This window comes from Rhinolophus hipposideros, assembly GCF_964194185.1.
Source record: "Rhinolophus hipposideros genome assembly, chromosome: 4".
Taxonomy (NCBI): Eukaryota; Metazoa; Chordata; class Mammalia; order Chiroptera; family Rhinolophidae; genus Rhinolophus; species Rhinolophus hipposideros.
The window spans coordinates 51,281,040-51,297,133 of NC_138050.1; the positions used below are offsets into that span (position 1 = coordinate 51,281,040).

The 16,094-nt window shown below is 45.3% G+C and overlaps 1 protein-coding gene across 14 annotated transcripts in view; it reads right to left on the reverse strand.

Moving 5' to 3' along the window:
• The window catches only part of TMEM255B (transmembrane protein 255B), a 50,777-nt gene extending 42,059 nt beyond the window's left edge, over nucleotides 1–8,718 (reverse strand). For 4 of the 14 annotated variants that reach the window (XM_081045918.1, XM_081045913.1, XM_081045905.1 and 1 more), the window contains exons 1-2: nucleotides 8,095–8,312; nucleotides 740–882 (exon numbers count right to left, since the gene is read on the reverse strand). In XM_081045918.1, coding sequence (XP_080902044.1) covers nucleotides 740–882; nucleotides 8,095–8,149 — 198 coding nt within the window. In that variant the 5' untranslated portion in view covers nucleotides 8,150–8,312. Of the gene's footprint in view, nucleotides 1–739; nucleotides 883–8,094; nucleotides 8,355–8,517 lie in introns of those variants that run through there. The other 10 variants (XM_081045906.1, XM_081045912.1, XM_081045909.1 and 7 more) reach the window with 7 other exon arrangements.
• Between the last annotated feature and the right edge of the window lie 7,376 nt (nucleotides 8,719–16,094).

The following is a 16,094-nucleotide window of genomic DNA, read 5'->3' on the forward strand; positions in this document are numbered from 1 at the left end:
AGGCAATTTCACAGGCGCTCCTTATGCACAATGCAAACCCTTGGGGCAAATTTTATTGCTGTGGGAATGGATGTGAGTTCATAGGTCAAAAAGTCTTGATAATTCTGAATTTAGGTGACCGGTTCTTGCCAGATCTGATGAGCTGTCATTTTCCTGTTGTCCCACGTGAGAGCATGATTCATGTGATCTTCAATCAAACCTCCTTGGCGGGTGCCTTTTAAAGCTACACATCTGTTTTCCAAGGACTACTCTGGTCAGCTTGGTCTCATGGGGATAACATCCAGGTGTCACAGGGCCGGTTCTTTCTGGAAGCTCTAGGGAGAGTTTGGGCCAGGCCCTTGCCGTGTCCAGAGCCATCACACTCCTTGGTTTGGGGCTCCTTCCGTCATCAACCTCTCCCATCACATGGCTCTGACGCCTCTCCCGGGCCCTCCTCCACTCCTAAGGACCCTGTGCTAACACCGATCCAGCTGAACAATGCAGGGTCCTCACTCCCTCTTGAAGCCAGCTGACTAGCAGCCTTGACATCCCCCCTGCCGGTAGCCCACCACATTCACAAATCCCGGGTAGGACATGGTTGCCTTTGGGGTCATTATTCTGCTAACCACAACCACCAATACAAGTCCCCATACCCTAAACCTCCGGCTCTGTGGAGCTAGAGCAGAGTATGTCACCACCCCCCACAGCAATCTGTGGTGCCCGGTGCCCCGCCCGCAGACCCCGGGACCATGTCACTCACAATGATCCCTGGGTAGTAGCCCCCAACAGTCACGTTCTCTGTCCTGGTGGTAGCGGCGAGGCCAATGGTCAGGATGAACACAGACAACACCAGCAGAGACCCCACAAACCAAAGGGAAATCTTCTTTCTTCTCACAAACCCCTCTGCAAGGAGGACAAACGAGGAAGCTGTTAGAAAGGGCCATGGTTCAGGAAGAGGGTCCAAGCCAACAGGAGTGCATTCGGGGTCTGCGTGGCCCTTCTCTCTGAACCCAGTAGGCTCTGGAAGGCCTCTTGGTCCTAGAGCCTGAGACTCAAGCCCATTGTTCTCCCCTCTGTCAGCGCCCACCTCAAGGGCACTGACATTTAACCATCATGATCCCAGGACTGCAAAACAAAAGAGGGGATGAAAGGAAAACATGATGTATCTTCCAATGCCAAAGGTTTTAAATCAAGTGTGTGTGTGTGTGTGTGTGTGTGTGTGTGTGTGTGTATGTGTGTGTGTGTGTATGTTTAATGGGGGAGGAGGCACCATATTTGATTATAACCACTAGCTCAGATGACCACTTGAATTGCTGGCATGCAGACATTTTTCAAACTCCAGAAACTTTACCTCCAAAGATTTAACAGCAAGGCTTCATGGCAAGTCAAGTTTACAACACTCAAGAATAGAATTGTTACATACTCGGAAATAAATTACACAAAACTCTAAATCAATGCGCAAACTCAGAAGAACTTGGCTAGATCTGAGTGTGCCGTCTTTATCCAGCTGACCCAGCAAAGGCGTATGTCTCAGGACATTTCATTCCTGAGGCCAAGGGGAACCGCATGCAAGACTCACTCTCTCCCTTCACCAGCAGCCCTCTCAAAGTCACCACTTCCTCCAGACCCTTGGAAAGACACTTCTCCCGAGAAGCTCATCCACAACCACCTACATCACCTTCACCCTGAAGGAGATGAGATAGATTCACTCACTAAGATTATAAACCACCAGCTCCCAACCAGCCAGCAGAAGGTATCGGGCCCAGGTCTGCCTACAGCTCCCAGGGCCTCAGGATGGTGGGATGGCGGCAGGAGGGGCTCCTCTCTGCACAGTGGTCCTGTCCCCAATGTTACCTGCAAGGCTCTGCTCTGCATGCCCTGGTCCATCCTCTTCAGGCTCAGGTGTGAGTATCTGGGATTCAAACCCCAGCCTTCTGGCTCCAGAGTTCCTTCCATTACACGCTCCTCTCTCTGCCTCCCCAAGAACACAGCTTTATCGCTGCGTCCACAGCCCCTAGCGGTACCCTGAGAGAGTTGGGCTGTTGCAGGGTTTTGAGCAGAGGAGGGAGGTGCTCTGGTTTTCTTTTTTTCTGATTTCTGCAGCACTGTGGTTATTGTGTTGAGAGCAAACTACAGAGGAAAAAGGTTGGACAGAATAATACCTGCTCTGAAGGCTCACTCCTGAGGATGGACCTTCCTGGCAGCCCTAGTCATGCAGTAAAAGGCAGAGCCTTCCCTAAGGGGGGCGGCCCAGTGACAATGGCAGAGTGCACCCCTCAACAAGAGCACTGGGTAAATTAGGCCTCTAGGCCCTGTCACGGCCCTCACTTCAAAAGGCCACACCACTTCAACCACGAAATTGTCCTGATTACAGCGCCCAGGGGCCAGTCACGTGCCACATCCATCATGTAAGCCTTTCAGACTTGCCCTGGCGATGGGCTCCCACTCCCACCATGGCAGCTTCTGCAGAGGTTTGGCTGAATAAGCATTGAGGGGAAGAGTAAGGAACGGACCCATGAGTGGACGCACAAGTGGACACACAGGAGCAGAGGTGACGCTGACTGCCCACAACCACCCCACAGGCCGCGTCACGCAGAGATGGGTTCTGCTGCACCTCCTAATGATTCTGAATGCAGCACATACTAGTGATTTTCCCTACCTCATGTCCCTCCAGTCAACACAGCCATCCCGAGGCCCACCGTCCCTCTTGAGGTGCTCTGTCCTGAGAACACTGGCCAAACACCACCCTGTGTGGCCTGGTGCTCAGCCCACTGCTGCACTCTTATCAAGAGGACAGGCCCTGCCTGCTATGTGAGCAGAAGCAAGTCGCTTCCTGTACCTGCTGCTGTTTTGGAGAGCGTGAGGAAGTTCCAACTCAAATCAAGGTATGCGAGGTACACCAGTCAAGGTACGCCTTGACTGGTTAATTATGTCTTCCCCGGACACGGGAGGAAGGAGCTGGGGCACATTTGCCAGGCAATCCTGAAGCCTCTCCAGCTCCAGCATTCTTAGATTATCTCCCCATCTGTCTTCTCTCTTCCCAGCTTCACACTTCCCTTCTTTCTCCCCACATCTAACTTTTTCAGTTACCTCAGGAATTTGTGCCACTCCTCTTATTATATTTTGGAACTAAAAACCAACCCTAATTGCGGTTGGAAAATATTACCAAAGTGATAATGACATTCTTACAAGGGAAAGGAAGACTGCTTTATATTTAAAATGTATGGTTCTTATTCTGCTCATAAAAGCAGTAGTTAATTTTTGTAGAACATTTATAAAGTACAGGAAAATACAAAACAAAACAAAATTTGCAATAACGCCGTAACCCATAATTGGCATGTGGCCATATAACATTATGGTCTTTCTTAAATTGGCACCAAAATGTTTAAAAATCTAGTTGTTTTTTTCATTTAATGAACTGTAAGAATTTGTTCAACTTCTGAGATAGCTTTCTAAACATAATTCTTATTCATAATAGTGTAATCCACTAAACAGATGTATCAGTTAACCTATCCCTACTGTTGTATCTTTGGGTTATATCTAATTTTGTATTATTAAAACACAATTTGGAGAGATGAAAAGGTGGAGCACAGGGGAATTTCAGAGCAATGAGATTACTCTGTGTGATACCGTAATGGTGGGTACGCGTCATTATACATTTTTCTAAACCCATAGAATGTACACCACCAAGAGAAGACCCTAATGTACACGATGGACTCTGGGTGGTAATGACCTGTCAGTGTAGGCTCACAGATTGTAACAAATGTCCCACTCTAGTGGGGATGTTGATAATGGGGGAGGCTGTGCATGTGGGGTCAGAGAACTCTGTATCTTTCCCTCAATTTTGCTCTGAACCTAAAACTGCTCTGAAAAATAAAGTCTATCTGTTTTTTAACCACCACCACATGACAAATATCTTTGTGTATAAATCTTTCTGTCATCTCTAATCACTTTTTTAGGATAAATTTCTACAAGGGGAATCGCAGGGTTAACTACTTTTAAGGGGAAAGTGAAAGTTTTGAAGTAAAATGTAACCTTACAAAACAGAAGATAAACTTACAGTCTTTGTACAAGCTTTGGAAAGAGTTTCTTCATCTACAAGCAAAAGAATATAGCTTTACCTGATTGTTGTTAAATTGCTATTTTCATTGTTTTCTAGTAGTTTTTATTATAAATATATAAGAATTGTTGAGTGTGAATGAAGCATTTCTAGGAGTGTCCTACAGGGAAACAGCCCCAAATGCAAGCAGATGGTTTACGCTCTTTCGGAAACAGTGCGTTTGCACGTGCTCTGGGAGGTCCCTACAGTGGATTTTCCCTTGTTTACTATTTACAGCATCTTACTTGCAAAGAAATGTGCATGCAAAGAGCAATGATGTGTTTTTTTTCTTGAATTTGTTTAAAGTCTGACCAAGGATATATGTATAAGGTAGTTTGCCCCAGAGTCAGATAGAAGTAATTCCAGGGACGATGTCAGCAGATCTAGGGTGTCTTTGGGGAAACAGAGGACTGAAATGGCAGTCATTTTGAGAATGAGTGAGAAAGAGGGAAAAAAAAGAAGTCTCTTCATGGGTGAAATTCTGCTCTGGTTAATTTTAGAAAGGTAGGTAAATCGATTTTTTTAAAAGGACACAAAAGTTAAAAATGTATCTTCTACATAGTGAACTGTGGAAGTTCATAAAATAATCATATTAATGATAATACTATCTAGTAAGTGGGTAGCAACTTGAGCTTTTTCCAGAACAGTCTAACTCTCTTTTCTCATTCAGTCATGAACAGAGGATTAACCTCTCCCATTTTCCAGATTACTCTTACCAACCTCCATCTATGAACGGAGACAAATGCCAATTGCTTTTAATTAGCGCCATTTCCTCTTCAGCTATTCTTGCTTGACTGTTTTTTTCTTAAATTCCCTTTCCAATGTTTTGATTGTTAAAATGTGTTTTAAGAGCAATAGGACACCTAAAACTAAATTTTATGGGGCTAAGTATTTGATAAAATTATCAGACAATGCCCTCCTTCTCAAATGATTTTGTTTTGCTATTTTTCTAAATTAAGTGCATTGTACATCTATTATGCCCAAAATAATTAACTAGATGTCTCAGCATGTGCTTCAAATCACAGTAATAACATTTTATGGGCTTCATCTCTTAGCTCTCTGGGCGAATCTGTCTGCAGAAACCCCTCAACTATATGCTGGTTCTTAAAGCTCATGGCTCTGTTTTGATTCATCCCTCAGGGATGTTGCATGATGAATGGGGAAAATCATCAGATCCACCAGGTTAACAGCATTTGGTCAGCCCTTGTCAATTTCATTAGTGACATTCTGACATGCCAATCACAGAGTAAAGCATTACATTTATCTCTTTTGAGCTCATGAAAGTCTTTCTATGAACTATTTTTAATATAACTTCACCATTTCACCACTGTTTCCCAAGTCTGACTTTTCCTCTGCAACTGTTACATGATGAAAAGCAGGAGGTGTGAGCTATCCCTTTTTGTCAGCATTTCTATCATGGGTTCCAAGGTTAATATAAGGTCTGGAAAGACAGCCAGGATCATTTATATGGGACACTGGGAAGGAATGGCTCTGAACAAGCTTATTCTAACAACACACATTGTCATGTTTTGACTCCAGGTAAAACAGATAACAAAAAGAAAAATCCTGACCATATCCTTTATAAATATAGGATATTGCAAAAAAGAAAAAAAGAAAAGAAAACAAGAAATTAACTCAAGAATAAGTAAGATATCTATAATTGCCATAAGACATAGCATTTTTAGATCAGGTTTTAGAGAGAAAAGGGTTTTGAATTGGAGGAAGACAACTAGCATTACCTGAATTGTTCCCTAAATTCTCCTGTCCCATTAGCAAGAATATTATTATGTGCATTCATGGTTACAATCAAAGCACTCTTATCACAGTGCCCTGTTAATTGAAATATCTACTATTAGGTATATAACCATGGTGGCAGCATGCATGGATGGTACCCACTGTTCTGGACCTGCTCAGACCAACTGTGTGACCTTGGGCAGCCATTCGTCCTCTCTGAGCCCAGCAGAGGAGAATTCCCGAAGAGCAGGAGCTGTGTCTGTCTTGTTGGGCCCTGGATCCTCAGATCCAGTTCAAACTAGGAGATAGTTATATCTCCTATGTTGAATGAATGAATGATCTCCAGTTTTCCTGGTATGGGATGTGGAGATCATGATTACCACCTGCTTTACCCACCTCTTGAGACTGTTACAAGGAAGGATCCAGTGAGAGAATATATTTTATGAACATAATGAACATATTAATTATGGCATTCATGACTACATTATTCATGGGTCATGTTAATGTTAAGATGGCATAGTTATTCTTCACCAGTGCTTCTCCCACTGTGAGTTGAGGGGAGCAGTTCTGACACGTGAATTTGAAAGGGACAACAGCTACACCTCACCTGTCTTACTGTTTTTCCAAGCTCCAGTCTGTTTCCTGGTGCATCCTACCTGGAGTATCTCAGAATATCACCTTGTCATTCCTCATTAGACCCTCCAGTTTCCTGCCCCTACTTGCCTTTGTGGGAGTTGCTAAACCACAGATCCTGTGAAAACCTGGTCATGTCTGGAAGAAGTGCAACGATGGGGGGTGGGGGAGCAGTGGAGTATGGTGGCAGATTCTGTCTCTGTCCCTTAGCACTTTCTCTTCTTAGTAGAGCCAGAAAGGGAAAGGGGATGTCACAAAGACTGGGGAGGATTCCAAGTCATCGCCTCCCTGTTAGCAGGGCCTGGGCCTCCCAGAAAGAAAAATGAGCTCTTTTAATCATGCGGGGACTCCCAGTCATGGAGGGAAAGCGACAGTCCCAGGAAAAGTAGACCAAGGCAAAATGATGTGCACCTCAGCCATCAATTTCCTTTTTTTCTGATTTTAATGAAACACATGCCCAAGGTGGTGAACACAGAACTATAAGTAGAAAATACCCCCAAATCCCTCCCAGCTACACTAACGTTTAGTGTTTTTACATGAAAGACAAACTCCTAGTGTGTTTTTTAATTTATAATTCCTCCTCAGAAGAGAAAACAAAGTCGAATGCTATTTGTAAACCATCAAGTCATTCTAGGGTAATAATATAGTAACAACGAGTTAATAACAGTTATTATTATTATTCACTAATAAGTAATTAGTTTCCTGGAGGATGAAAACACATGTAAATAATTTTTGCCATAGAGCATTTTGCTTTAGAGAGTGGGGGATATAGAACTGTTTGTGGAAGAAACCACAGCCCTTGATTATTGTTTTAAAATCAAACAACATTACGAATCTGGTTTTTAAAAAGAGATACTCCAAACAGGGTTGTGAAGTTAAACACCCTCAGTTTTTGATTGGATCATTTCTGAGTAAGCGGCAGGGCCCCGGAGACATCATCCGATCCCTCATTCCAACTGTCAGAGCATCCCTTACCGTGGAACTATCTTTTTTTCTTTTCTTTTCAAAATCTTCCCTGCCCTCTCCCCTTCAGGAAAACACACCCAGCGCTATTCCCATCCTGGCCCCTTCCTGGTAGAAAACCAAGGCCAGCTCCCCAAACTGTGAATGTGCAACAGGTTTCCTGTTTCCCCCACCCCTCGCCTGGCTTCCAGGCTGCATCAGGCTTGATTCCGGAAATCAAAGAATTAGAGAGTCCCAGAATTTATGGGGGAGAAGTCGGTGGAGGAGGCAGAACACCACCGAAAAAAGCAGTACGCGCCCTTGTCACTTTCAAGCAAGATGAACCTACCTGGCTCGTTGAAAGGAACTTTTTCCTAGAAATTTTTAGGGACTGAACTAGGGTATCAGAGACAGAAAGGAGTGCAGCTCGGATTGTCCCATTCACACGTATTGTGCTCTATTGTTCATAAGGAAAGCGAGTAGGAAAGAGACAGCAAGGGAGACAGACAAATTCAGGGAGACATACAGAAAAAAAGGGCAGAGGAGCGAAGAAAGGGGGAGAGAGTATGAATGACAGGCCTGTGTCAGTGCAAAGGTCCCACAGGCAAAGCTCCGAGGAAGCGGGAAGGACTGGCCCTGCGTTCGGGGGGCGGGCTGGGACCCGTGGGCGCCGGGGGAGCCTGTAAGGATGCTGCCTCCGCGCTCACCTGTGGTGTCCAACAGGGCCAGGGGCCCGGGCACTGGCAGCGCCGGCTGCTGCATCCCCCGCCTGCTCCTCCGCGGCGCGCCAGGTGGCTGCTGCTCGGCGGCAGCGCGTGAGGTCGGCTCTCCTGCTACGACAGCGACAGTCGAGGTGCGCGGTGGCCGCAGAATCTGCCGCCCCAGAGCGCCGCCCTTTTTCTCCTTCTCCTCCGCCCCTTCTGTCTGTATCAGTCAGCTTCCTTCCCCCTCGTGCTCCCTTCCCTCCCTCTGTCCCCTCCTCTGTCCCCTTTTTACTCCCCCCCCCCGCCCCGTTCTCTTCTCCCCCCCCTCCCCGCCCCATTCTTCCTTTTCCCAGTGGTCTCCTTCCCCTCATCTCCCCCCTCTTCCCCTGGTCTCCTCCCCAAGCCCCTTTGGTCCCTTCTCCTTACCCTGCTCCCCTTCTTCCCTCTCCCCAGCCCTCCAGCTGCTTCAGGTTTTCCTAGAAATCGGACGTTCAGTGGCGAGGCCGGGAGCAAGAGACAGACCCAGGATGGCGTACACTTCTGGATTTCTAGTCTGTGTCCGCCACCGCGTCCAGTATAGAAGTAAATTCAGAAGTGAGTGGTTGTCATGGAGACGCCTATTCACCCATTTGTCTGAATTGAAAAATAATTCATAACACTTGCTGACAAAAAGCCAGTCTGATTTTGATTGGTTGCTTTGAAAACAAGGACTGGCTCTGCCACTTAGGGTACATTTGTGTATTTAATAAAGTACAGCATGCACTGTTCTAAGCGCTTTGTTCAAAGTCCTTCCTTCTGTAGCCTTCCCAACAGCCCTGCAAGTGAGGTGCTATTGTTATCGCCCTTTTAGGATGAGGAAACTGAGGCTCAGGGAGGTCAAGTCAGTAGCCCAAGGCCACACAGCTACTAAGTAGAAGAGCTGGGAGATTCGTCCCAGGCAGGCTGGCTGAGCGCCTGTCCACCACCCTATGCTACAGTGTATTCCAGAACTGATGGGTTTGAGCTGTAGTTCCAAAGCTTTGCTGAAAATATATTTTAAAAATATGTGTCTGTTGCCAGACATGGTATTCTTTTCCCCACTAATAAATTTATCACAGAAAACTTCAGATGCAAACATGAAATGGACAAGTTTTGTAAAGTTTCTTTCAGGGCTACATGGGCAAAGACTCTCAGAAAGCACAGCTCTAAAGAGACATGGCAGGTGTAAGTGTGCCCCACGAGACAAGTGGCCCCACCTCACAGAAACATCACGTCATCCTCCCCTATATCAGTGTCATACTTGTTTCACAGATGAGAAAACTGAGGTCCCAAGAGGTTAATTGGTGCGACCAAAAGCAGATCCAGAATTCCTGCAGAGCCTGTGTTTTAATTGTAGGGAGGGACATTGGTTAGAATTCATTTCTTAGAACCCTTCGACTCCCCCAGGAGCCTAAGCAGAACAACCACCAAGTGTATGAGGTGCATCCACTCTTGTGTCAATTATGCCAACTGACAACTAGTATACCCCACCTTGGGCTGACACAGGAGGCCTGTAGCAAGCGGAATTCTGCAGGGAGCAATAGTCTGGGATCAGGGTATTTTTAAAATGTAATTTAATTTAGCTCTTGCAAAGGTAATTACAAGAAGATGAGGAAATCTGTCTTCTACCAGTCTGAGGATAATCAGAGATACTGGACAAATTATTATTGACATTAGGAAGATAAACTTATTAAAACAGTTATGATAAATGCATGCTGCTCTCCCTAATACCAAATTCCTCCCGCTTTGAATAAATGTTTCAAGTATCCTACAACTTCCCTTATATGAATAGAGGTCACAACAGGCCCCAGAAACAGCCAAGTCTCCTCAGTCTCTTACCCAGAAGTGTTGAGTGAATCTGGATTCATCCTTCAGATGGTGTGGGTGACTTGGGGGTGGGGGAATAGGACTAACACTAATATAGCACCTACAGTATGCCTCACATTGTGATCACCACTTTTCAAGTGCTTCCTTATTGTCATGCAGGGTGTCATGCAGGGTCTCTGGTGCCACTCCCCGCATAAGAACCCAGGATATGGCGAGGCCATAAAGGAACACCAACAGAGCCATAGATAGGGGAGTCATACCACTATATTATCTCTGGCGGCTGGGTTGGAGACACAGGAAGCAAGAGCCACACTATCAATCTGCCGTCTGCTTCTCTGTCAATCAACCCCACTTGCTAACTGCAATCCCCGCTTGCTAGCTTTGCCACTGCAGTTATATCAGTGGCTAATGGTAACAGCCGATGGCCATCTACTACCTGAGCCAACACTTTTCCACATGAGGCTGAGAGCCTGGAAACTACTTTCTGGGATTCTGTCCCCACACTGATTTCATTCATGCAATACTATACCCATTTCACAGATGAGAAAACTGAGACACCAAGAATTTAAATAATTTTTCCAAAGTAAAATAGCTGGTCAATGGCAGAAACAAGATATAAACCAGGTCAGTCCAATTTCAAAGCATAATTACATCTTCTGAATGGGAAACATGTATTTACCTGATGATAGATATATAATTTAATCTTTCGTTCATGCAATCAACAAATATTTACTGCATTTCCTCTATATGCAAGATACTAAGAGAGCTTCAAAAATGAATTATACAGACCTGCCCTTTAAGAACCTTACAGTTGAAAGTGAGAAATATGGGAAAATATAACAGACTATTATACTACAAAGCAGACAATGATAGTAGCATCTGTGAGTGCAATTACTGTACTAGAGAACAACCCAGTATCCCCACGGGCATGGTGTGGCCCATTCGGAGTTCAACACCTCCCTGAAGACCAACACAGTGATTCTCAACATTGCCGCCCACGGGAACCCTCTGGGAACTGTTAAAAATCCTGGGCTCAGGAATCTTCCATCAGAGCCTCTTCAATCAGAGCCTCTGGAGGTGGGAAAACATTTGAGGTTTCCAGGTAAGTCCATAAGCAGCTGGAACTGGGAATCACTGCTTTCGGGACAGATAGGATGCTAAAGGAGAGAACTCGAGGGTAAGTAGTTTCAGGAAGAGGTTGTGTTTGTGTCAGGCATGGAGGATGGAGCTGGGTGGAGCAAAGTTCCAGAGGCTTAGGAGCAAAGCTAAGTTGGAGGGGTGAAAAATCACCATTAAATCTCAAGATTCTGGCCTGTGGCAATTCCTCCCATCAGTCTTCCTGCATCCTGCTCATGCCTAGTGGCAGACTTTTCCCAGCATGGAGGCCAGGGTGGCACCCAGCTGTTCACAGAGCCAGCATGAAGCAACGGGCAGCACGGGCTGGCTCTGTCCCCCAAACTGTGGGAGCAGGGACTCATCTTCCCATGGGTCCCCAGTCACTCCATTATCCTTGTAGGCCCCATAAGCACGTCAGCACACACAGGCAAATGGGCACACATGCACACCTGTATGTACACACCAGGTTGGCCCTGAGTTGCAGTTTAGACAGTGCTGGGTTGCAGTGGCAGATGGAGGACAGTTATGGCAGGAGGTATATCTGGCCATCAGTCCTCGGCCATTGCCCCTCTGTCTACCACTGAGCTTAGGTGGACTTTTGTGGCCAGCATGCCTTTGTCTCCTCCTTGCCCAGTGAAAGGATGGGGATCCGGGGGATAGTGGAGCCACCACATGGTCCTGCTGCACCAAAGGCTGGCTTGGGAAGCAGGGCACTGGCCAACCTCCTCTTTCTTCCTTCTGTTACTACCCCTGAGTTTTCTGGGTTTAGGCTTTGGAGAAAGCAAAGACAGAAAGACTTGCAGGATTTTTGCCTATCTACAGTGCTACAGGCTTCCCTCTTTGAAGCCATGAATCTCTGGCTTGAGAGAGAGATGGAAAGTAGGAAAAATTTTGTATAAATTAAATCACAGTCAGGGTGATTTAAAAATACAAGATCAGACTGCCCAAGAAGGGGATGCATGCAGCCCTTGATCCTATGCCAGTGGGGAGGGGACAGTCTCTGGTTGCCCCAGGACACTACAAGAACAGAAACTGGCCAGGACACCTGACAGAGAGAGCCAGGGAAGGGCCTTCCCAGGGACTATAATCACCAAAAGTTTTGCAGCATTAGGATAAAAACAGGTGTGAGGGAGTGGTGGGCAGGGATGGCCACAGCACCTATTCAGTTCTATTAAATTCATCAAGGGAAGGGACTTCTGCCCTTTTGTTCCCTGCTTAGAACCATGTCTAGCTCATGGCAGACATGCAATAAAAATACGTTGGGGGAGAGATCCAAGGTGGCAAATTAGATAAACACTGTGCCTGTTTCCTTCTATGAACACATTAAAATGACAACTAAACTGTAGAACAATCAACCTGGAGAACCACCTGAAGTCTGCCCGAATGGAAGTTTGATAACTAAGGATGTAAAGAAGAAGCCAAGTCGAGACTAGTACCTAGGAGGGGCGGAGACACGGAATTGGCTATCCCCAAACTTCCGTGTGGTGGTTGAGAACGAGGAGGGATAGCTCAGCCACAGAGGTTCCACCGAGAGGAGAGAGAAACCCCAGCCCCAACCAGCTTCCCCCGCCCAGAGTACTGGGAAGAGGAGCCCCCACAACATCTGGCCGTGAAAAATAGTGGAAATTCCTACCATCCGGATGGGATGAAAGGCTGCGGGAAACCCAGACCTCCTCTTAAACAGCCCACGCACAGATTCACTCACTCAGAGGCACTCACCTTGGGCTCCGGCAGAGGGACAGTAACTCGGAGGGTGTCGGAGACATATGCGGGGCAGACTGAGTTGTGTTGTTTCAGATTGAGGGCTGGAGGACAGTCACCTATCCCTGCGAGGAGGTCCTCCTCCCATGCAGCCTGCAGGCCGGCGCCATCTTTCCTGTGTTGAACCCGCCCCCATCTGGCCAAATCTGAATCTGATTGGTCTAGTGAGCTCCACAGCTCCATCCTGTTAACTCTCTGGGACCTCATCCTACCCAACTCCCCCAACACCTGAGGCACTTTCTCCAAGAATAACCAGCCCCGCCCACATTGCACTCTTTCTTGGAAAACTATCAGAGTCCAACAGACCCCAGGCAGGCAGTGACTGGCCTCAGTGTGCTCTGAGACTTTTGTTGAGTATCTCCATGCTCAGCACTGGCACCAAACCAGAATTTACAATGGCCAATAGACATATGAAAAAATGCTCACCATCACTAATCATCAGAGAAATGCAAATAAAAACCACGATGAGATATCACCTCACCCCAGTTAGAATGGCAATCATCAACAAGACAAATAACAACAAGTGTTGGAGAGGATGTGGAGAAAAAGGAACCCTCATACACTGTTGGTGGGAATGCAGACTGGTGCAGCCGCTGTGGAAGGCAGTGTGGAGGTTCCTCAAAAGATTAAGAATAGAATTACCATATGACCCAGCAATCCCTCTCCTGGGTATCTACCCAAAAAAATCTGAAAACATTTTTCCATAAAGATATATGTGCTCCAATATTCATTGCAGCTTTATTTATGGTGGCCAAGACATGGAAACAACCAAAGTGTCCTTTGATAGATGAATGGATGAAGAAGTAGTGGTATATATACACAATGGAATACTGTTTGACTATAAGAAAAGATGAAATAGTACCATCTGCGACAACATGGATGGATCTTGAGATTATTATGCTAAGCGAAATAAGTCAGACAGAAAAAGTCAAGAACCATATGATTTCACTGATATGTGGTATATAAAACTGAAAACAACAAAAGAACAAGACAAACGAATGAAGAAACAAAAACTCATAGACACAGACAATAGTTTAGTGGTTACCAGAGGGTAAGGAGGAAGGGTGTTTGTAGAAGAGGGTAAACCGGGTCAAATATGTGGTGATGGAAGGAGAACTGACTCTGGGTGATGAACACACAATGTGGGATATAGATGATGTATTACAGAATTGTACACCTGAAATCTATGCAACTTTACTAACAATTGTCACCTCAATAAACTTTAATTAAAAAAAAGGACACCCACAGAAGAAAAGTAAAAGGATGGAAAAAGTTATTTCATGAAAATGAAAACAAACAAAAAGAAAATCTAGGGTAGCGATACTTATACCAGATAATCAGATTTTAAAACAAAGGCTATAACAAGAGAGAAAGGACCCAGTAATCCTACTTCTGGGTATTTGTCTGAAGAAACCCAAAACACTACTTCGAGGGGATATGTGCATCCATACGTTCATTGCAGCGTTGTTTACAGTGGTTTCCATGGAAGAATGGATAAAGAGGAGGTGGTATATATATACAATGTAACATTGTCGGCCATGGAAGGGAATAGGTTCTTGCCATCTGCGGCAGAATGGATGGGACTGCATGGTACTGTGCTGAGTGGAGTGTCAGACAGGGAAAGACAGATGCAATGTGATTTCACTTATATGTGGAATCTAAAGAACAAAACAAACAAACAAACAAAAAACAGAAACAAACACATAGACACAGAAAACATTTTGATAGCTGCTAGATTGGAGGGGTTTGGGGTTGTGGGTGAAAAAACGGGAAGGGATTGAAAAGTACAAATTGATTGTTACAAAGTAGTTATGGGGATGTAGGGTATAACATAAAGAACATAGTCAATAATATTGTAATAACTATATATGGTGTCAGATGGGTACTAGATTTGTTGGGGGTGAGAGATAGGAGGGGCTGGGGTGATAGAGTGAAAAAAGATAAGGGGTTCAGAAGTACAAATTCGTAGTTACAAAATAGTCATTCGAATGTAAAGTAAAGCATAGGGAATATAGTCAATGACATGGTAATAACTACGTATAGTGCTAGGTGGGTACCAGACTAATCACTGGAATCACTTCTTAAATTACATAAATGTCTAACCGCTATGCTGCACACCTGAAATTAATATAAAATAATATTGAATGTCAACTGTAATTTAAAAATTTAAAAAGGAGGGGAAAGATGAAGGGCAATAAGTGGTCCAAATTTCCGGGTATAAAACAAATAAGTCATGAGGATGTAACATACAGCATGGGGAATATAGTCAGTAATATTGTGATAGCGTGGTACAGTGTCAGATGGTTGCTGGACTTATCATGGTGATCACTTCTTTAGGTTTATAAATGTTGGATAATTATTGTGTACCCCTGAAACTAATATTGTTTGTTAGCTATATTTTTAACAAAACTCTCTTTAAAAAATAAAAAAACATGTTGAAGGAAGACTGAATAAACTGGACTCTCAAACACCACTTAGCACTTGCTCCCTGCCTGGTCAGGGCACATGCTGAGCACTTCACCCCTCTCTTACCTGCGCCCTCACCTTCTTGGCCCCACTGGCTGGAGCACTTATTGGAGGACCCATCACTTCAGTCTGACTGATGGGAAAACCTGTTTATTTGAGCAGATAAGGGTCAAGAGTCTCTCCCAAGGACATGCCCTCTACCAGCTCTACAAAGAGGGATTAAAAGAACCGTAAAGCCACATTTCTCAGCCACAGGCATAGCTTGCTTCCTCCAGAACAACAATAGCTTTGTTCCAGAACAACAGGCTGCTCAGCCCCTATGCAGGCGCGAATCATTGAAAGAACCTGTGCATACAGAGCCTGACTCTTGGCTCCCAAGTGTTAGTGGAGTGCAGACAGCAAAACACGACTCCTTCCTGTAACCAAATAACCCTGAGATGACGCTCAGGGAATGAATAATGTAGATGGGAGCCAGGGAAACGGCAGGTGGCCCCTATTTGTCTGTCCACACGGGTGAGGTGGGTGAGGTAGCAGGAATGAGACAGGAGACGTTCTCAGAGACATGAATTTTTTAAATTAAAAACACTCTCAGGGCTTTGCGAGAAGGTCTTGTAACCACGATCTCCCAGATCATTCTAATGAGCCCAACCAAGCAGGAAGGTTCAGTTGTCCCAGATGGCTCATGTTTCAATGTTCTTTTGCTCCCAGACTTCCCATGATTCCTTGGAGCAAGAGCCCCTTCCGGGCCTTGGATTTGGAACCACAGGCTTGTCCAATGTCTCCTGTTTTAGCCCAACAACCCGCAAAGTGCACGT